Source organism: Mobula birostris, chromosome 12 (assembly GCF_030028105.1).
Source record: "Mobula birostris isolate sMobBir1 chromosome 12, sMobBir1.hap1, whole genome shotgun sequence".
NCBI classification, from domain to species: Eukaryota; Metazoa; Chordata; class Chondrichthyes; order Myliobatiformes; family Myliobatidae; genus Mobula; species Mobula birostris.
In genome coordinates, this window is record NC_092381.1 from 36,804,650 (window position 1) to 36,827,045 (window position 22,396).

At 38.7% G+C, this 22,396-nt stretch overlaps 1 protein-coding gene across 2 annotated transcripts in view; it reads left to right on the forward strand.

Annotated features, from left to right (window-relative positions):
* Nucleotides 1–22,396, forward strand: part of eif2b3 (eukaryotic translation initiation factor 2B, subunit 3 gamma) — a 121,593-nt gene that overhangs the window by 24,123 nt on the left and 75,074 nt on the right. For both annotated transcript variants that reach the window (XM_072274640.1, XM_072274641.1), the window contains exons 3-5: nt 622–761; nt 16,387–16,546; nt 20,664–20,775. In XM_072274640.1, the coding sequence (XP_072130741.1) occupies nt 622–761; nt 16,387–16,546; nt 20,664–20,775 (412 nt within the window). The remainder of the gene's footprint in view (nt 1–621; nt 762–16,386; nt 16,547–20,663; nt 20,776–22,396) is intronic.

Sequence of the window (22,396 nt, forward strand, 5' to 3'; positions counted from 1 at the left end):
TGCATCAGCAAAGGTGTAGAACTGTCAGCAAAGATAGTGAAGGAGCAAGCGAAATTAATTCATGAAGAATTAGGCCTGGTTTATGGGTGTGTCAGTGAATTGTTTATGCTGAATCTTTGTCACCACTCAAATTCCACAAGTTTCCTCTCCTTGTCCCTAATCTTCCTAAGAGCCTTGGTCATTATCTTGCCTTCTCTCCATAGTCTCCATTTAGTTCAGACGACTATTCCAGCACACTTTTTTCTTGTGCATAATGTACACTTCAACTCATTGATATTCAAGTTTGACAGGTTACTTGTTGAAAAATATTTTATGCAAGCAAGGTCCTGATTAATATGAGAGTAAACAATAGCCCACGTTCTGTTTGTCATACATTATATTAGTTTAGCATTCATAACCACCATCTCAGTTCACTCTGTGTGAACACATCTATTTGGTTTTAAGTGACCAAATCAAAGGTAGCAAAGAAGGAACAAGCTGCATTGCTGTGCCAAATAATCTTCATATATCCTTCTGTACAAATACCTTTGATACCTAAAAGGTTAAACAGTTGATCATTTCTAAGTTCTTTGTTCTGTATATGCATTATGATTGGAAATTCTTAGTTACTTTCTTTTCCAGAAGTAATTGTGGTCACAACAAAAGAGGTCCAAAAACATCAACAATTGGACACAAAGATGAAATTGGATATGGTGTACATTCCTGAGGACACTGATATGGGAACTGCAGATTCCTTACGACAGATACATGGAAAAATTAAGGTAATGCATTATTTTGAAATCGAAGTATTACTATATCAAGAAGTGACCAATTTTTCTCATTTTTAGGTTACTAAGAGAATACTTCATGTTCTTCCTTCTGCAAGAAATGCTTTATGTTCCTCTTTGAATAATATTTTTGTAGATGCATTAAAAGCAATTCTGTTTTTATATGTTGAGTCTGCAGTTTAAATAATGTAGTTTCTTAAATATTTTTCTGATCCTTTTGGTTATATCTGTTCCCAGTGAATCTGTCTTTAGCCCTTGTATTTTCTTATTTTTTATGTTTTGCCCGTAATTTTCTGCAACTCAAGCTTCCTCTTTCCTGTTTTGTTGCTTGAGTACATTTAAATTCAGAAAAAAGAAAACTTTTGCAGTTTCCCGTGACCAAATGGAATCAGTTTCTCTCCACCTGTATGCCAATTTTAATCTGTGATTTTTTGGCCATTGGCTCAAAGCTCAAATAAATGAATACATTTACGAATAATTCTACTGTAGATGAATTCTTGCACTTGCACATACCGGAACAGTGGTTTTATATTGGTGGTTGAGCTCAGAAGAATTTTCATACCTTTGCTTGTCCTGCTAGCCAGCCTGTAATTAGTTGGTTGCACCTTCGGTAGTTCTGTTTCGGTTCCTTTTCCATTTCTGCCTAACTCTCCTCTTCATTTAGTTCCTCCCTTTCTACTTCCTGTTTTCCTCTTTGTTATTCTACAATATCTTTCTATTTTGTTCTCTTCCATGATTAACCATCAATACCAATGAGCATAAGAACTTAAACTAAAAGCAGACAATACCTGAAATACTCAACAGCAGCTGAGAAGAAAAAATAAGTATTATCACTCTTAATTGATTATTTCTATTTAGACTTAGATTTGATAATCTTAAGCACATTCTATAACTGGGTCTTTAATTTCCTCATGGGGGACCACAGTCCTGTCAAGTTCTTGGGTGTCAACATCTCAGAGGATCTATCTGGGATATTATATTGACACTATCTTGAAGAAGGCCTTCCAGCAGCTTAACTTCATTAGGAGTTTGAGGAGATTTGGCATGTCACCAAAGACTTGCAAATTTCTGTAGATGTACTGTGGAGAGCCTTGTGACTAGTTGCATTACTACCTGATATGGAGGCTCCAGTGCACAGGAAACCTGCTGTAGGTTGTAGACTCAATGGGCACTAGCCTCTTCCAAGGTAATCTTCAAAAGACAGTGCCCCAAGAAGGCACTATCCATCGTTAAGGACCATCACAGTTCAGGATATGCTCATTTCTCATTGCTACCATCAGGGAAAAAGTAAAAGAGCCTTAGAACATACCCTCAGTGTTTTAGAACAGCTTCTTTCCCTCTGTCATCAGATTTCTGAATGACCCATGAACTCTACCTCACTGTTTTGCTCTCTCTTTGAACTATTTATTCTTATATATATCTTATTGTAATATGGTAATTTCTTTATTGTACTGTACTGCTGCTGTAAAACAACAAATTTTACAGCATCTGTCTGTGAATATAAAACTGATTCTGATTTGCTTTGAATCCCTTAATTTGATTCACCCAGTCTGGGGAGCAAGCCGTCCATATTGGTATATTGGAAGGTGCACATGAAGTACTGGATATTCAGTTGTTATCTTCTTGCTGCCAAATTAGATAGGATAATTTATATTTATGGACACCATAATGCAAAAGGTCTATGGCAGGCTCTGTTTCTGGAGATTTTATCAGAATCCAAGTTCTTAGAAATTTTTGACAAGATATAGAATCAGAATCGGGTTTATTATGGCATGAGTGGTGAAATTTGTTAACTTAGCAGCAGCAGTTCAATGCTATACATAATATAGAATACGAAAAATCAATCAATCAATCAATTTAGGTTCTTGATTAACCAGAGCATCAAAGGGTATGGGGGAAGGCAGGGGAGTGGGGATGACTGGAAGAATTGGATCAGCCCATGATTGAATGGTGGAGCAGACTCAATGGGCCGAATGGCCTACTTCTGCTCCTATATCTAATCGTCTTAAATACAATATATGTATAATTAATAGATTAAATATCGTGCAAAAACAGAAGTAATATATATTTAAAAAGTGATGTACTGTTCACCGGATCAATGTCCATCTACGAATTAGATGGCAGAGGGGAAGAAGCTGTTCCTGAACTGCTGAGTGCGTGCCTTCAGATTTCTGTACCTCCTACCTGATGGTAATAGTGAGAAAAGGGCATGCCCTGGGTGCTAAGGGTCCTTATTAATGGACACTGCCTTTCTGAGATACTGCTCTTTGAAGATGTCGTGGGTACTTTGTAGGCTAGTACCCAAGATGGAGCTGACTAAATGTATGACCCTCTGCATACCAAATCTCTTCAAACTCCTAATGAAGTATAGAAGCTGTCTTGCCTTCTTTGTAGCTGCATCGATATGTTGGGGTCAGGTTAGATCCTCAGAGATCTTGACATGCAGGAACTTGAAACTCTCCCCACTTTTGATCCCTCTATGAGAATTGGTATGTGTTCCTTCATCTTACCCTTCCTGAAGTCGACAGTCAGCTCTTTCATCTTGCTGACGTTGAGTGCAAGTTTGAAGCTGCGACACCACTCCACTAGTTGGCATATCTCGCTCCTGTACGCCTTCTCGCCTCAATCTGAAATTCTACCAACAGTGGTTCTATCATCAGCAAATTTATAGATGATATTTGAGCTACGCCTAGCCACACAGTCATGGGTATAGAGAGAGTAGAGCTGTGGGCTAAGTACACACCCTTGAGGTGCACCAGTGTTGATTGTCAGCAAGGAGGAGATATTATCACCAATCTGCACAGATTGTGGTCTTCCAGTTAGGAAGTTGAGGATCCAATTGCAGAGGGAGGTACAGGGATCCAGGTTCTGTAACTTCTCAATCAGGATTGTGGGAATGATGATATTAAATGCTGAGCTCTAGTCGACGAACAACATCCTGACATAGGTGTTTGTATTGTCCAAGGCCGTGTGAAGAGCCATTGAGATTGCATCTGCCGTTGATCTGTTGTGGCAATAGATATATCATGTATCATTAAGATATATAAGTATCCTTTGGTTACTCAGGGGTTCCATTCCTGAGAACTGTCTATAAATGGAATTTTTCTATAAGTCAGAAACTGATAATTCCCCAGACAACTAAGATAAAATCCCATTGCTTGAAATAGTTGAGCCTATCCTTGTTCATGTACTGTTTACTCTCAATACTCTATTGTATTGTCATTCATTTCCTAAAGCCGTCCATACTCTTATTCTTTTATTAAATATTTCCCACTGTTACCCCAACACTACCCATAATTAAATTAATGAAACATATAGTATATCCCAGTTGTTAATGAACGCTACACAATATTGTTAGTCTAACAAAACATTCACTTCCAAATGTCAGCTGAAATTGTTAACAATCAAATTGTACTTGTGTCAAATGAAAGTGGTACAGTGGACAATTCATGAAGTAATGAGGAAGCTGTAGAGGTAGAAGGTTGTGGAGTTGCAGAAGGCGTGGACTGTTCCTTACAGACTTACTAAATGATGACTGGATACTGGTCCTTACTCTTCATACTTATGGGGAACTTGCGTAAAGTCCACGCGGTTCTGTGATAACCTGGGGAGTTCCGTAGTTCATATATGGGTTTGAATAATGGCAAATAACAGAGAATAAGAATAGTTTCCATGGAATTTTTTTTGGGTGTGGCCCTGCTTTCACACTTGCTGCTTTGTTCCCTGTTACCATCAGTGCACTGTTATTGGATCCAGAAAGCTAAATTTGCAAAGAGCATCCTCAACCTGATGTTTAAGGCACTGTGTGTGGCAGTAGGATTTCCAGAGACCTGATTGGGTTATTCAGATATGACATGTTCATAAATTGGGGGAGAAAGTAGAAAGGGCAGAACAGTAGTGTAGTGGTTATCATGACCTTATTACAGCTTGGGGCACCGGAATTCAAATTCAGCACCATCTCTATGAGTTTGTATGTTCTTTCTGTGACCATGTGGGTTTTCTTTGGGCACTCTGGTTTCCACTCTCAGTCCAAAGCTGTATCAGTAAGTAGGTAAATTGTCCTGTGATTAGGCTAGGGTTAGGTAGGTTGTTGGACGGAGCCGCTCAAAGGGTCTGAAGGGCCTGTTCTGCGCTGTATCTCTGAATAAAAGAAGATAAAGTCCAAATTCAGCTTTCTAGTCAACTTCGACCCACTGCAATTTGTGGAAGCCGTCTCCCTGGTCTGACACACATTCCTGGAGCGTCTGGAGAGTGAAGACACTTATTTCAGGCTATTTTTTAATTGACTTCAGTTCTGCCTTCAATACAATTACTCCAGTCAAGCTCAATACCGAACTCTTGACACTGGGAGTCAATGCCACCCCTGCAACAGGATCCTTAGGTTCACAGGAAAATAAGTAATATGAAAATTAAGAGAGATACTGCATTTTTGGATGGTGATATGTCCCTACCAAAGGAGGTGTAAGGCACTCCTTCCCTCCACCTGCCTGCATGCCACCATTGGGCAAGGTGTAACTGCTGCTTAGCCCCCTGATCAGGGTCACATGAAGCCATGGGAGCAGATGGTGGATGGTCATATGAGCAGCTGGTGCATATTACAAGTGCTGGTTATGTAACCACTGATACTAGGCAGCCAGTCTTTGAAGAGTAGTTATAATGGCTTATCACCCGTCTTGTAAAAGCACTGCCCAGAAGGCGGCAATGGCAAACCACTTCTGTAGAAAAGTTTGTGAAGAACAGTCATGGTCAATGACCATGATCGCCCATGTCATACGACACGGCACATAATGAATGAATGTATTGCATTTTTCGAAAGAGACTAAGTAAAATCTTAGAAATATCTTTAAACTAATTCAAACATTACTTGAAACACAGAACTTACAAAAGGTGTGACTTTTGGCTCCTAATGCTGCAAAATCTTTATAAACTTAATGGATTTCTGGTTTTGTGTAGGATCCATTAGTAAATTCCTGACTGTTAGAAAATATCAGCAAGTTCATGCTCTATCTTTTAGCTCCTTGAGGAGTCAAGTAGCAGGGCATATGAAGAATTTAAGCTAGAATGTGTGAGCAAGTTCAGGTCATCTGGGCTGATTTCTTTATCAGGTGTTTGCATGTTTGTGTTACTGCATTAAAGATGTGTCTAATTGTAGGTGGATTTAGTTTGTATTTGTCTCCTTTTGATTTCTACAATTTGCATCAGGCGATTTTACTGCATATCGTCCTTTTCGGTATCCTGTATTTCTGGGACTGTTACATTTTACAATAGGCCAGCTCATTTCTTGTCCAGTTAGAACTCAATTTTTTGGGGTGGAGTTGAACTGGATGTAGAGTGGCTCTACACTGATTAGTTGTGGAATCACCTACAGTTTGCTGAATTCCTTCTCCTTCCAGGAGACGAGCTTCAGACATTTGAGAACATCTGGGTAGATGCTATCCTCAAGACGTAATTACCATTATAGTAGTTCTTTACATGGGCTTTGCTTTTAAAAGGTGTTGGATTTTTATTGATGGCATTTTAACCACTTACCTACAGTCAAACAAATCTTACCTCATATGGATGACAAAAATAGAATTACTTATTTCAAATGACAGATGTTAGTCTTGACTTCAATAGATTTGTTATACGGACGAATGCAAGAATTTATATTCCATTTTCAATTAAAGGAATTATTCATTATCCAAAGCTAAAACATATTTATTTGAATCCATTTAAATAGCTGATAAGCAAATATTTCTGTTAAGTGTATAGAAATTGGAAAAAATGAAAACTTGATGATATCTACATCCTGTGTAGGCACCCTTGTTTAACAGTAATTTTCTCTGTTTATTCTTGTTTTTGCAGGAATTGCAATTTTTGACTTGTATCTCACATTCCATGCTGTTAGCCTTCTTTGTAATTTGTTGAATGATTTGTGATTTCAACAATCTAGTAAATCACGATGATTAGTAATATCAGAATAGATCAAGGTTTTGCTTTTAATAAAGTTTGTAGGAAAGGGATCATTCTCATAACATCCAGTGTCTGAGAGGTTTGTAGGTAATTGGCTACGACTAGATATAAGAAGGTTCCTTAAGATTGTCATAACTTGGAGGAGGCAGTGAGGATAAGATCCTACTACCTATTAAATGCTCCCAATGGTGTATGTCTCAAATAGCCTCTGACAGGTCCTGGCCTTCACATGTGGCTTAGCTACTAAGCCTGGTGGAACCATTTCTACTGAGGGGAGAAGGGGCAAGGGCGGGTTACTGGCGCCATAAATCCAGTTGCTCCAGGTAGATGGGCTCATTAGGTGTGGTTAAGAACTCATCTATGGGAAGGAAAACTGATTTCACACCTCTGCTGGCTTGCGGCTGTACCCATTCATAGCGAAGGCTTTGGGAGTAATCCCTGAGGAAAAACCCGGAGTCCCCAAGGCAGTCCTACAAGGAGTTCAATGCTGACTGGGAACTCCCGCTGGTGTCAAACTGTATCAGTCCCTGCCGTTCCTTTGGATTCATCAGTTGCGTGGAGAGGGGGTGCCTACTGCATGGGCAACAACTTGCTCTTCATATTGTAATGCCCTGGCTTGTGTACTGGCTTGCGTATTGACTTCAACAGCCAGGAATTGGCATTCATGGTCAACCCCAACCAATGGAGGCCATGGAGATATAAAGAAATCTGCTGTGAGCCTCTCATACCTATCCCAGTTGCAATCTGTTGAGTCACATCAGCAAACCTCATTTTCTTGGACATTTCATGTGTTGCATATAGTTTGGGTGGAGGGAGAGGATTCACGTTTCATTAAAGTTACCACTGAAGGCGCCATACTGGTCCTGGCCTGTTCCCAATCCTTAAGTTAAAAGGTTTCCTAAGGAGCACATCTTCTTGCCTAATTATTTTTTTAATACTCTCTTTGAGATAATCCAATATATGACATCAAATTTCTGATTCCTAAATCTTTGCCAGTTTATTCCAGTCACAAGATGCCTCTTTTCCACATCATCTAATCATTCATTGCTCCAATTCTTCTTCATTATCTCATTGTCCTTTCCTCAAAAATAGAGCTGCTAGTCTTATTTGTCTTCTCAGCTACTATCCCATAGCCAGTTTCCCTTTTCTAATAGATCATTTCATCCATCTTTTCTAGAACCTTCAGTTTGAATTCCCTGTTGTTGAGCATTATCATGGTGTTCAGGAATCATATGGCATTGAAGCTTGATGGCCCACCTTATCCATGTTGGCCATCAAGTACTTATATTCAACATCTATACTAATACTATTTTCCAGCATTCCAAATGTGTTTTCTATGCCAGGGTGTTTCTGATGATTATTTTGGTATTTAATAAATGTTGTCTAGCAGCTGTCCTCATCACCCCAAAAGGCATGCATTGCAAATTTCAACCACCCTCTTGATGAAAATAAATCCTTAAATTCCGTCCATATCAGGGGTTCCCAACCTTTTGTATGCCATGGAGCCCTACCATTAACCGAGGCATCCATGGACCCCAAGTTGGAACCCTTGCTCTGAATCTTATCTTAAATCAATGCCTTTTAGTTATAAGCACCTCTCCCAGGGAGAAAAAATCATAATTCAGTGTACATCAATCAAGTTAACTTCGACCTTCTGTTTTCCAAGAAAAACAAACCTGATTTGTCTGCTGTTTTCTGACAGTTGAAATGCTCCATCCCAAGCAACGTCATGGTATATTTCTCTGTACACACTCCTGCGTAATCATACCATTTTCATCATGTGGCAGCTTTAACTGGGCACGGAACTCCATGTGTGGCCTAACTAAGGTTTTGTGTAGTTGCCTTGGACAAAGTTTTGTTCAGTCAGAAGTTGATGTCTTCATGTCTGATGACTTCATGATCTGGAATGTCAGATTGCTGATGCAGTGGAAAAGAAATTGAAATGAAAATATTTATTTAATGTTTGGAAAAAAGTTGCTTAGGATTCATGTATCTTAACTTTCTTTAAAAGGTTCACTGTCTTCGGTGTAGCTGTATCTGAAACACCTAACTGGAGAAAGTAACATGTTAATTAAAAAATTGTAGTAGTTAACTGTCTGCAAATCATAAGATCATGTTTGTTCAGATCTTGAACTGAGCTTTGCATTCCTGCCTGTTTCCCATAACATAAAGCACCTTTAGATCAAACATTTCAGCCATGAATGTATTCAAAGATCCAACTCCTATAGTTCCTGGGTAATGAATTCCAAAGATTTGGCATTCCATTTCATATGTCTTAAATGAGTGATCCATTATTCTGAAATTGTGCAGCTCTAGCTCTAGATTCCACCACAAGGGGAAACATCCTCTCAGTATCAACCCTGTCAAGCCTCACAGATATCTTTGGTATGAACATTAAGTTCAAGTCAGTTTATAGTCATTCAACCGTACACTTGTATACCGCCAAACGAAACAACATTCCTCCAGACCAAGGTGCACAACACAGTACATAAATCTCACACACACAACACGTAAAGTAATACTACCACAAATAATAAGGTGCATATACAATGCAAGTTATAAAATAAACAGTATAAGGCCACCGATGCTTCGTGGGCAAGAAAGTGGCAAATGAAATACCATGTTGGAAAATGCGTGGTCATGCACTTTGGTAGTAGAAATAACTGTGCAGACTTTTTCTAAACAGGGAGAAAGTCCAAAGATCTGAGATGCAAAGGGACTTGGGAGTCCTTGTGCAGAATGCCATAAGGGTTAACTTGCAGGTTGAGTTGGTGGTGAAGAAGGCAACTAAAATTTTAACATTCATTTCAAGAGGTCTATAAATACAAGAGCAGGATGTGATGCTGAGGCTTTATAAGGCACTGATGAGGCCTCGCCTTGAGTATTGTAAACAGTTTTGGGCTCCTTATCTAAGAAGGGATGCGCTGGCATTGGAGAGGGTACAGAGAAGGTTCACAAAGATGATTCCAGGAATGACAGGGCTATCATACGAGGAACGTTTGATGGCTCTGGGTCTGCACTCACTGGAATTTAGAAGGATAAGGGGGGATCTCATTGAAATCTTTTGATTGTTGAAAGCCTAGACAGAGTAGATGTGGAAAGGATATTTTCCATGGTGGGAGAGTCTAGACAAGAGGGCACAGCCTCAGGATAGAGGGGCACCCTTTCAAAACAGAGATGCAGAGAAGCTTCTTTAGCCAAAGGGTGGTGAATTTGTGGAATTTGTTACCACAGGCAGCTGTGGAGGCCAGGTCATTGGGTGTATTTAAGACGTAGCCTGATAGGTTCTTGATTGGATATAACATCAAAGGTTACGGGTGAAGGGGCTGAGGAGGGGAAAAAAGGATCTGCCACGATTGAATGGCAGAGCAGTCTCTATGGGCCAAATGGCCTAATTCTGCTTCAATGTCTTAATATCATATATGATGAGACTTGGGTGGTGGCAGGGAGTTCAGTAGTTTCACATCCTGGGGGAAGAAGTTATTTCCCATCCTAACAACTTTTCTCTTAATTCCTCCTGCCTGAGTCCAAGAGATTGCTCGACGGATGAATTGGATCATTGACAACACTAAGGGCCCTGTGTGCACAGAACTCCTGATTAGTATCTCTAATGGGTGGAAGAGGGGCCCCGGTGATTCTCTCAGCAGCCCCCGCAATCCTTTGTAGGGACTTGCTGTCAGATGCTGTGCATTTCCCTTACGAGACTGTGATGCAACTAGTCAGGCCACCTTCAATGGTGCTGTTGTAAAGATTGCTTAAAATGGGAGGTGGGGAAGTCTCACTTACCTGAATCTCCTTAGGAAGTGGAGACAGTGCTATGCATCTTGACCGAAGAGGTGGTGTTGAGGCACCAGATAAGATCATCTGTTATGTGCACTCCCAGAAATCTAGTGCTCCTAACTCTCTCCATGGAGGAGCCGTGTATGTGCAGTGAGGAGTGGTTAACCTGCACTTTTCTAAAGTCCACAATCATCTCTTTGGTCTTACCCACGTTGAGACTCAAGTTGTTGTGCTCGCACCATTCTACCAGCTGCTTTACCTCCACTCTGCACACTGCCTCTTTGTCGTCGTTGTTGAGGCCAACCACTGTTATGTCATCAGTGAACTTGATGAAATGGTTTGGACATGATCTAGCAGTACATGCATACGTCAGCAGTATGAACAACAGTGGGTTGAGCACTCAGCCCTGGTGAGCATTGGTGCTCAGCATGATGGAGCTGGAGATGTTTCTGCTAACGTGGACTGACTGTGGCCTTTTTATCAAGAAGTCCAGGATTCATTCACAGAGAGAGGTGTTGAGACCCAATGAGGACAATTTACGAACCAGCTTCTGAGGTTTGATAGTATTAAATGCTGAGCTAATGTCAATAAACAGCTTCCTGGCATATGAGGCACCATTTTCCTCATACGGGACAGGACAGAGTGGAGTGCAGAGGCTAAATTTTTCAATTTCATGTAACCTGCACTCCTCTCTCACATTCTCATTTGTTCATCTTGCTTTCTTCTCCCTTTTGTTCACCTCTCCAATCCCTATCTCTGCCCTCCCCATTACTGTACACTCGCAATCCCCTTCCCTCTCAGTCTTGACCTAAAGCGTCAATTTATACCTTTTGTTTCAGTATTTGTTGCATGATCCACTGTTCTTTAAGTATGCTGCAATCTTGTTCTTAACTCCAGCATCTGCAATTTCTTATATCTTCCTGTATAAATCTTTTCTGCTTCAATGAGATCAGTACTCATTCTACTAAACTCCAACAAGTTAAGTGAAGGGGGGAGGGTTATGGCCTGAGCAAAGGAAATTGGGACGAGCTGGGTGGGCACCATGTTGGTGTGGACTCTTTGGGGACAAGGGCCTGTATCCATGCTATATTGCTTTATGACTCTTTTGAGTATTTGTGGTATTAATTCTTTTCTTGTAACACAATACCTTCATCCCAGAAATAAATCTTTTAGTAGATCGTTTCTGACTTGCCTTGAATGCCTCCCAACATAAGAAAATCAAATTATACCTAGTACTCCAGGTATGATTTAATTAAGTACTGAATAATTTTAGCAAGACTTGTGTACTTTTGCACTCCATCTGCTTTGGCTTAACAGCCAGGATTCCATTTCCCTTCTGAAATATCTTGAAGGTCTTTCCATTTAAACAGAATTCTGTTTTTTTTGCATTGGTACCAAAGTAGAGAACCTCATATTTCCCCACATTAAATAATGCATATTGTAAATAGTTGAGGTCCAAACACTAATCTCTATAGAACACAACCAGTTACAGCTTTAAAGATTGAAAGTGACCCTTTTATCTCAATTTTCTGTTTCTTGTTGCTAAGCAAACTTCCATCCATACCAAGGTATTATCCTCAATGCAATGAGCTCTAATCATGTGAAGTGACATTTTTGTAGAATCTTTTCGAATAGATGTCCAAATAAATAATGTCTGTATTCAACCTACACATTATGTCTTCAAGAACTTGAATAAACTTGTTGCACAAATAATTTCCCTTTCATATAACTATGGTTTTTGCTTGATTGCCTCATGATTTTCTTTGTGGTGGCCTGTTACTGCTTTCAGTATTTTCCTAAAGACAGTTCCGGGTCTAATTAGTTTCTTCCCGTCTTGAACAGAGGTGTTGCATTTATGCTTTTCCAATCTATTGGGATTTCTAGAGACTGGGGAATTTTTAGGAGATCGCAACCGATGCATCAGTTATTTATAAAACTATTTATTTTAATCCAAGATATGGGCCACTGGGACCACGAGACTTGTCAGTCATTAACTCCATTTGTCTACCTGGCAACTTCTGTGCTAAAATTATTATTTTAAGTTTTCTATCCCTTCATACTGAAATGCTTGTAATGTATTTTACCATGAAAACAAATATAAAAATATTTGTTCACTGTCTGCTATTTGTTTATTTGCTATTATTAATTCTCCTGTTTCATCTTCTTGGAGAAACCAATATTTATTTTAGCAACTCTCGTTTTATATACTTCTGGACGATCATGCTGTCTGTTTTTATATTTCATGCTATTATACTGTTATAATGTTTTCTCATTCAGTCTATAGTCATCCTTTCTTTGCTTTTCAAATGCTTCCAAATTCCTGGGCCAATTGCTAATCTTTGGATCATATTGAAAGAATAAGCATGCAATGTTACAGTGCTTAATTTCCTTAGCCACAGCTGGATTATCCTACTAGAGAATGTTTTTCTCAATACATTATGTCTTAGTTAAGAATTATAAAATACTTAAATGTCTACCACTTCTTATCTACTGTCTTTTTAATCTGTTTTCCCAGTCTGCTTTAGCCAAATCTGTTTCCATTCAGGTTTAAGTCACTGACTTCAGATCTGCATTTCACACACAAATGATAAGCTTAGAAAGTCTGGTTTGTGGTTCATTTTGTTCTCTCATAACTTAATTGATTATTAGTGGTCTGTATGGATTTGGATAGTTAACTTGATTGCTTCTTTCAGCAGTTTTTAAAAATATCTTTAATGTACAGTACATCAAATTACATGATATTTCAACATGCACTTTTAAAATTATATAGAGTGATTATGTAAAGTACATTTCAGTTTTACATATATGAAACCACTTTAAAGAAGCTATAGTTATTTTGTTAACATTTCTCACTTTTGCTGATGCGAAGGAATACTTGATCCATAATGTTAATTTGCTTGTTCCCTTTCATTTTATTCTTATACAAGACACTCTCTACCAAACCAGCAAAGCTTTGATCAATAACTCAGTGTATGCAAGATTACAAACTTGAGCCTACAAAATACCACTGCTGTGCTCCAAGTTATTACACCTCTGTTAGACCTTGCAAAATAAACATTTGCACAAGGAATGGAAGTAAATATTGCATTTTATGGAATAGTGTTCAGCAATGCACTGTCCAGTATAGAGCAGCAGTCAAAAGATAACTATCAACTTACCTATGCTAATGATAACATTCCTGACTATATTTAAGAATTTTTTTGGTGACTAGTGGATAATGTTATGATAACATAAAGCTTAAATTGATTAAATCTGAGATCTCCTGCAACTTCAAAGAGTGATGCTAACCTTACCCGCATCTCCATTTCCTGCACATCTGCCTTCACCCCATTCTTCTGCCACCGTATAAAAGAGATAAGGTGCCCTATGTCCTTATCTATAAACCTATGAGCCTCCCTATACAGCACATCATTCTATGTAACTTATACCATCTACAATGGAATCCGACCACTAAGCACATTTTTCCTTTCCCCATTCGCCACTTTTCATAGTGATTGCTCTCTACATGACTTCCTTGTCCACTCATTCCTCTTCACTGATCTCCCCTGGCACTTATCCCTGCAAGTGGGACAAGTTCTACACTTCCTCCCTCACCACCATTCGGGGCCCCAAGCTGCTATGATAAGTCCATGCTCAGGTTGGAGGAGCAACACCTCATATTCCATCTGGATAGTCTTGAACCTGATGGCATGAACATTGATACCTCTAACTTCCAGTAATTTCTCCCCCCTTTCACTCCCCATTCTGGTTCCCTTCTCATGCACTTATCACCTCTCTCTAGTGTCCCTCCTTCCCTTTCTTCCATGATCTTCCTTCTTCATCCCTTCACTTCTTCCATCTCCTCCCAGGTTCTAACTTCATCCACTCCTCCCCTATCCACTCACCTTCCCCCTCCTCTGATCTTATTTATCATCTACCAGCTTGTAGTCCTTTCTTTCCCTTTGCCGCCTTCTGGCTTCTTTCCCCTTCCTTTCCAGTTCTGATGAGAGATCTCAGCTTGAAACAACAACTGTTTATTCCCCTCCATCTGACTGCTCAGTTCCTTTGGCATTTTGTATGTGTTGCTCAAGATTTTTGGCATCTGCAGAATCTTTTGAGTTTAAATTGCTTCCCCCTCCCCCCCCCCCCCTTTTTGGCTCGAGGTTGGTTTCTACCCAATGTCATGACTGCTGAATAGATCCTTAGCATGCTAATACAGAGCCTTGATCATACATTCTATCACGTAATGTCCTTGCACCTTATTGTCTACCTGCATTGCACTTTCTCTGTAGCTGTTAAACTTTATTCTGCATTCTCAAATTCAGGTTCAGATTTATTGTCGGCTGACTATACCTATATATATATATATATATATATATATATATGTATGTGTGTGTATATATATATATATGTGTGTGTGTGTGTATGTGTATGTGTGTGTGTATATATATATATATATATGTATGTGTGTGTGTGTGTGTGTGTGTGTGTATATATGTATATATATTATCAAATGAAGCAATGTTCCTCTGGACCACAGTCACCATCAAAACATATGGCAAAAACCAAAATATTACCATAAATCTGTTAATGAACTGTAATTCCAAATGCATGTAATATGCAGCACAGGTAAACCGTAAACAAGTTGCTGTCCTAGTGATGAGACCTTGATGGTGGCAGGGTATTCATTAGTCTCACAGAATGATGGAAGAAGTTGTTACCCAGTCTGGTAGTTCTCGTCCTGATACTCTGTATCTCCTTGATGGTAGTGGGTCAAAGGGATTGTGGGTTGGGTGTTAGGGACCCTCAACAGTGCTTCAGGCCCTTTGTCTCCAGTGCTGCTGGTAAATGTTACAAAGGGGAGAGAGGTGGTTCCACTCGGCAGTTTTTACTATGTAGGATCTTGCAGTCTGATGCCTTGCATCTTCTATATCGCACAATGATACAGCCAGACAGTGCTCCTGCAGAAAGTTATTAGAATGGGGGCGGTGAGCCTTACACACCTCAATCTCCTTAGTAAAAGTGTAGACACTGCTGTACCTTCTTGACTAGCGAGGAGGTGTTGCAGGTCCACACTTGGTCATCCATTATATGTGCACCATGGTAGAGCCATTGATGTGTAATGGAGAATGTTTGACCTGTGTCTTACTGAAGTCCACAATCACAATTGCAATGATTTCATCTGCATGAAGAGTATGCAGGACAAACTTTTTACTGCACCTTGGTACATTTAACAACAATAGTAAATAAATTCCAATTCCAATAAGGAAGAAAATACAATATAAAAAAGAAATGGCTTATATGGTTAACAGGTTGTTTTGTTAGTTATTACCAGGAGTTTAAGGTATGTGCACGTATCAAATGAGAACTATTTTTGTTATATGCTTCCAAAAGGTAAACATTTGTGACTGCTTTAGAATGGAGGTAGAATTTCCAATTATTTATTATTTAAAAGTAATGTTGATTTAAATTTACAATTAATCAGTTTTCTTTTATAGGTTGTAGATGCGGCACATTAAGATACATTATTGTTCTATTAATCTAGTTATTAATGCATTCAAGCATGTATAGTAATCAGCTTAGTGCTAAGTTTAAACTGCATTTGATTAATTTGACTTGATTTTCACACCTATCAAAGAGAAGTACAATCCAGTATATCAGTGTAGTGCACAGTGTTAAGAGTATCTTCATTTCAGAGATCTTTTGACACATTAAGCTTTTCCAGCTAGTTTGTATTCTTCAACCAACATAATCAGAAACAGAATGCTTATCCACTTGCTTCTTAATGGACATTGCCAACTTCAAGTTGATATCATTGTTCAACTATCACTTCTGGCTTACTGTACTTTAGGTCTTTGTGATCTTAGTGTTGAAAATTCTAATGCTTAAAATGGTTTTGTCTTTGCAGACAGATGTGTTGGTGGTCAGTTGTGACCTAATTACTGATGCAGCTCTACATGAGGTGATTGACCTGTTCCGGGCACATGATGCCACAATATCAATGTTGATGTGCAAAATGCACGACTGTACTGAACCTGTGCCTGGCCAGAAAGGGAAGAATAAAGCAGGTAAAATTTTCTCAAGTTAAAAAGCATTAATTGCCATTGAAATCAATGCTACAGCAGATTAATTTTGTTGCTTTTAGAGAGCCCTGCAACAGCTCAATTAAAAGAGCTACTTGCTTGGTTGCTCAATATTTCATCCGATGGCATAGTACAAGAAAATTGCATGAAATTTCTACATATAGCTTTGAGTTTTGCTTATTGTAAATAGCTTCTAATGTGGTTCTTGACCTGTCAAGACTTTTAACAATATTGTACCCTAACTCATTACTATTTAGGTCAAGTGTATGTTTTCACAAAAACTGAATGGGGTAAGTGTCTGGTCAATATTTGATAAACATTCAATAAACACTGCAACCAAAACAGAGACAAACCACGGTCCAGATCACATTAAGGCTTTGGTCCAATGTGCTAAATTCTGGAGAAGTGAGAGTGCTATTAACTGGAAACCAGCTTTCTCTCTGTTTATACTCTTGCTGCCTCAATAAAGAAGCCAGTATAATCAAAGGCCCCACCCACCCTGGCCATTCTCTCTCTTCCACTCAGACACAGGGCGAAAGATAGAGAAACCTAAAAGCATGTATGTCCAGGTTCAAAGATAGCTGCCTCACTGCTATAAGACTGTTGAATGGTCCCCTAGTATTATAAGATGGACTGTAGACCTCACAATCTTGCACCTTATTGTCTACCTACACTTCACTTTCTTTGCAGCTATAACACTTTGTTTTGCATTCTGTTATTACTTTACCTTGTACTATCTCAATGTAGTGTTGAATTGATCTGAATGAGCAGTACGCAAGGTAAACTTTCTTTTCACTCTACTGGGGTACGTGTTACAATAATGTTTCAATTCAAAACTGGATGTAGCAATCAGGAGACCATATAAAACTGAAAAGCAAAAGAAAAATCACAAAATTAAAAAAAATGCAAAAACTACTCAGCAGGTTAGGGAGCATCAATGAATTGAGAGAAAAAGAATGGTTCAGGGTGATGATAGTTCATCAGGAGTGAAAGAGTGTGTTTTAAATTGGCTAGAGGGACAGAGGTGAAAAGTGCAAAGGAATTGCCTGTGATGAGGTTTAATCCAGATTGCTCTGCTGACACAGAAGGCGTTCACGCTAACTCAAAGATGTTGATGAATACCTATTAATCACAAGTGATCTATTTAACAGACTGTTAATAGAGACAGAATATTGAGGAAAATAGAGAAAAAATACTGAAACTGGGGGTTCAGAACTTAGTAGATGTTCGAAATTTGAAACAATAGAGAACGCTAGAAATACCCAGCAGTTCTGTTGGGAGAAAAGCTGATTATGCAATATTTAATTCTGTTCACAACTCCTCAGAAAATGAAGTAGTCTGTGCTTGCAGGCAGCACAACAGCAAGAAACGTATGCCTCAAAAGTACTTAGGCACCATCTCCACCAAAACAATCTTGCCACCTACCTCTGACATTCAGTGGTATTAATCCCCAACCATCAGCATAGCAGGAGTCACCATTGATCAGGAATTTAACTTAACCAGCCAAATAAATGCTGCAATTCCAAGAGCAGGTTGCTGGTTAAGTATTGTTCTATAAGTAGTTCGCTTTGTCAAAGCTCAGAATCTTTCCACCAATTTTAGGACACAATTTAGGACTGTGATGGAATATTCTCCACATGTTTAGATGACAGCACACCCAACAAAATTCAAGGAGATGACACTCATCAAAAACAAAGTACCTTGCTTTTTTGGCAGCCCACCCACCACCTTTAGCATTTATTTCCTTCATGCGCTCTCATGTACTTCACTAGTCCTTTAAAGCAACAGGATCAAAGTGATAGCGTAAAATATCATCAAATAAAGCTGTCCACAAGGACCTAGCCATTGTTGTGGTATGATCTTCCTCTTTTCTGATACTGAATTTTTGGACATCATTTCAAAGCAGAGCTGAATGGTCAGTTGCTTTATTAAATGTTCTCATGCAGCAGACAATGAAGGAAAAGACACAATTAACTTTTTATGCTTAAATGTTGGATGTTACTCCTTATTAAAGAAGTATTTGCAAATAGTATTTCTTAGAATGCTCCAAAAATGTCTATACATTAGTTACAATCCACAGACATAAAACAGGTTTTATAGGACAGAGTTTGCTGGGCTGTATATAGGACTTTGATCTGAAAGACTGGTGTTTTCCTTATGTAACAAAGCTTGACCTTTCAGTCAGGGCAGGGTCACTGACAACAACATTGGGATAAACTGTAAAATCTTGGATATCCTCTTTGATGTGCTTAGGTGACACAGTCTAGTTGAAGAACTTTGACTTTCTTTCAGTTTGTAATTCATTTGCAAGATTGATTTCATTCCAGAAAGCTGTCTTCACTATGGGAATTGCAATCAATAAGGAAACTGGTAATTTATCAGAAATATCTGAGATTTGGTTAAAATCAGCAAATGTACAAACAAGAGAAAATCTACAGATGCTGGAAATCCAAGTAACACACACAAAATGCTGGAGGAACTCAGCAGGCCAGCAGCATCTATGAGTACAGTCAACATTTTGGGCTTAAGCATTGACTGCACTCTTCTATAGATGCTGCCTGGCCTGCTGAGTTCCTCCAGCATTCTGTGTGTGTTGCAGCAAATATACAAGTTGGCCAAATATTTGTGTACCTTCTATACTTGAGTTCTGGTCTCTATAGGTTTCTTAAATAATCGACCTTTATAAAAGTAGCCTAGTATAAGTTATTAAATTTCCCTGAGATGAGGCCAGTGTTTATTGGCCTTCCCTAATTGCCTCTGGGAATATGGTAGTGAGCCACTTTCTTGAATAATTGTAGACCTTTTCAGGAAGAACCTCCAACAGTGCTTTTAAGCAGAAGTTTTAGGAATTTTAACCTTCAGTAAGGAGAAAATTGTATGTTTTTAAGGGTACTGTGACACAAGTTTACATTCCTATGCCCATTTTATTTTTGCCATTTTTGAAAAATAGTTTATAGTTTCGTGAGGCACTGTTGACGAAACCTTGTCAAGCTGCAGTGTTCAGTTTGTAAATAGTACGTAGCATAACCACAGTACTCAATTGTTGGAGAAAGTGAATGTTTATAATATTAGATGAGATATTAAACAGCAAATATCTTTGTTTCAGGTGGTTTGCAGATTTCTGTGTATTGTAGAATCTATAATCAGTGAGGAGAATTGTCAATTTTGCATATATTTTGTAGTGAAGTTCACTATAAAAATAGTTCCTTTTAAACAGAACTTGCAAAAATGAAATAAAATGAGAGGAAGCATTTACCACTTCGCATGGAGGAAGTTCTTCAAAGTTCAAAGTAAATTTATTTTCAGAGTACATATATGTCACCATATATTGCCCATTTAGTTTTTCTTGTACATTCACAGTAAATACAAAGAAGCATAATTGAGTCAATAAAAAACTGCACACGACAAGGTAGGCAACCAACCAATGTGCAAATGCAAAGTAGAAAATAAATAAATGCACACATACACGTAATATATATATTTTTTTATTGATAATGTGGGTTGTAGAGTCCTTGAAAGTGAGTCCACAGGTTTTGGAATCAGTTCGATGTTGGGGTGAGTGAAGTTATCCCTTCTAGCACAAGAGCGTGATGGTTGAGGGATAATAACTATTCCTGAACCTGCTGGTGTGGGTCCTGAGGCTCCTGTATCTCCTTCCTGATGACAGCAGCTAGAAGAGAGCATGGTGTGGGTGGAGGAGGTTCTTGAAGATGGATGCTGCTTTCCTGTGACAGTGCTCTGTGTAGGTGTGCACAGTGGGTGGGGAGGGCTTTTCCAGTGATGTGTCCACTACTTTTTGTAGGATTTTCTGTTCAAGGGCGTTAGTGTTTTCATACCAGGCCGTGATGGATCCAGTCAATATACTTTTCACTGTACATCTATAGAAGTCTGTCAAAGTTTTAAATGACATGCCAAATCTTCACAAACTTCTAAGAAAGTAAAGGCTTTGAAATATGACAGCTTAAGTCTATCTAAGTGACAGAACTTGTTTAGCCGGTGATTCATTCTTTGTAGTCTATTCAAAGTCTGTATATCCCCCAGATGTCTTTATTTGCCATGGATGAAATGATAAGTTACATTTTTATATTTTGATGGTGTGCAGTGGAACAAAGGGACTTTATCGGAGTTGATGACACATTCAAACGTCTACTTTTCATGGCCAATGAAGCTGATTTGGAAGATGAGCTTGTCATTAGGAAGTCCTTGATGCAGAAGTGAGTAAACAAAGCTCAAGTTTTTAAGACTTATGTTAAGTTCAAGGAAATATGAGCTAAACTAACCGTGCTTTCAGATTATTCTTGTTACTTTTGCTGAAAAAACTGAGATTTCATCTCTATTGGGGAATTATAATTCTATGTTACCTCTTAAAATGTTAAAGAATACATATGAAATGGTTTAGGAGCCATGTGCTGAGAAATCAAGCAAAGATAAGACAAAATTTACAAACTGTAAGAGCTTTAAAGGATGCATGAAAAGAGGACATTTTTAAGATGAGAGAGGAGTGGTTTAAAAGGAACATGAGTTTACTCACAGGTTATAAAGTAATCCAGCTATTTTGGCATTTTAACCATCAATATTTGCTTTCAGATGGGGTAATATTGGTCACTTATCATATTTTTAAGGTGGCAAATGTAGAATTTTATCCTATTTGCTGGTTTTGATTTTTGCCTTAATAGTACAGAGTTGTTATTGTCTTGCTCATCATTCTTGAATGATACCTTAAGTAAGTTTATTATTTAATGCTGTTATTAATATTGGCAAAAGGGTGATTCAGTTAAGTAACCAAGAGCCAGGATATTCATTAGTCATTGTGGTGGAATTTAATTGAGATCATTGGATTCCTTACCAGAGGTTCCTCATTAAACAAGTTGGAGTTTTAGGCCAATCTGACAAGCTTTTCACTGAAACCAGTTTTTATTTTATTTCAGGTTGTTTTGAACCAAGTTCAGATTTTCAAGATTTTCAATTTGAATTTTCTGGTAATTAGTCTTTGAATTACTGGTCAAGCAATGTAACCAATTCACTGTCTGACCCTGTCACCAGTATTTCCTTCATTTTTGCAAATATATGCAACACGTGGGCACGTGGCCAAGTGGTTAAGGCATTCGACTAGCGACCTGAAGGTCGTGAGTTCGAGCCCCCAGCCGAGGCAGCGTGTTGCGTCCTTGAGCAAGGCACTTAACCATGCAGTGCTCTGCGATGACACTGGTGCCAAGCTGTATCGGCCCTTCCCTTGGACAGCATTGGTGTCGTGGAGTGGGGAGGCTTGCTGCCCTCTTCTCATTGATACCGTGAGGAAGAGGAAATACAGAAGCCTGAAGGCACACACACAATGATTCTGGAATAGCTTCTTGCCCTCTGCCATCAGATTTCTGAATGGACATTGAACACATGAACACTAATTCACTACTTTTTTCCCTCAAATTTCACAACACTGATATTAAATCTGATTCTGATTCTTTCTACAGGTGCTGCTGAAACTGTTGAATATTTACAGCATTTTCTATAATTTTGAGATTATTGTTTGCATGACAACTTGCCATTGTCACATTCTACTCCACTTCCAACTCCCTTATCCGCTGACTTTTAAGATGTTCTACAATCCATTTTGTCAGTACCTCATCACACATGTTAAAGTAGATGGATTTATATCAAATCGATTTTAAGAATGCGCCAACAGGAAGTTAAAGTAAGAATAAATGATTAGATAAAATTTGAAGGATCCCTGTCTGAAGTCATACTCTGTTAGTGAAAAGCTGAATGCGTTGATTGCACAAATAGAAATGAAGGGGTATGATCTCATGGCCATCACAGAGATGTGGTTGTGGTTGATAA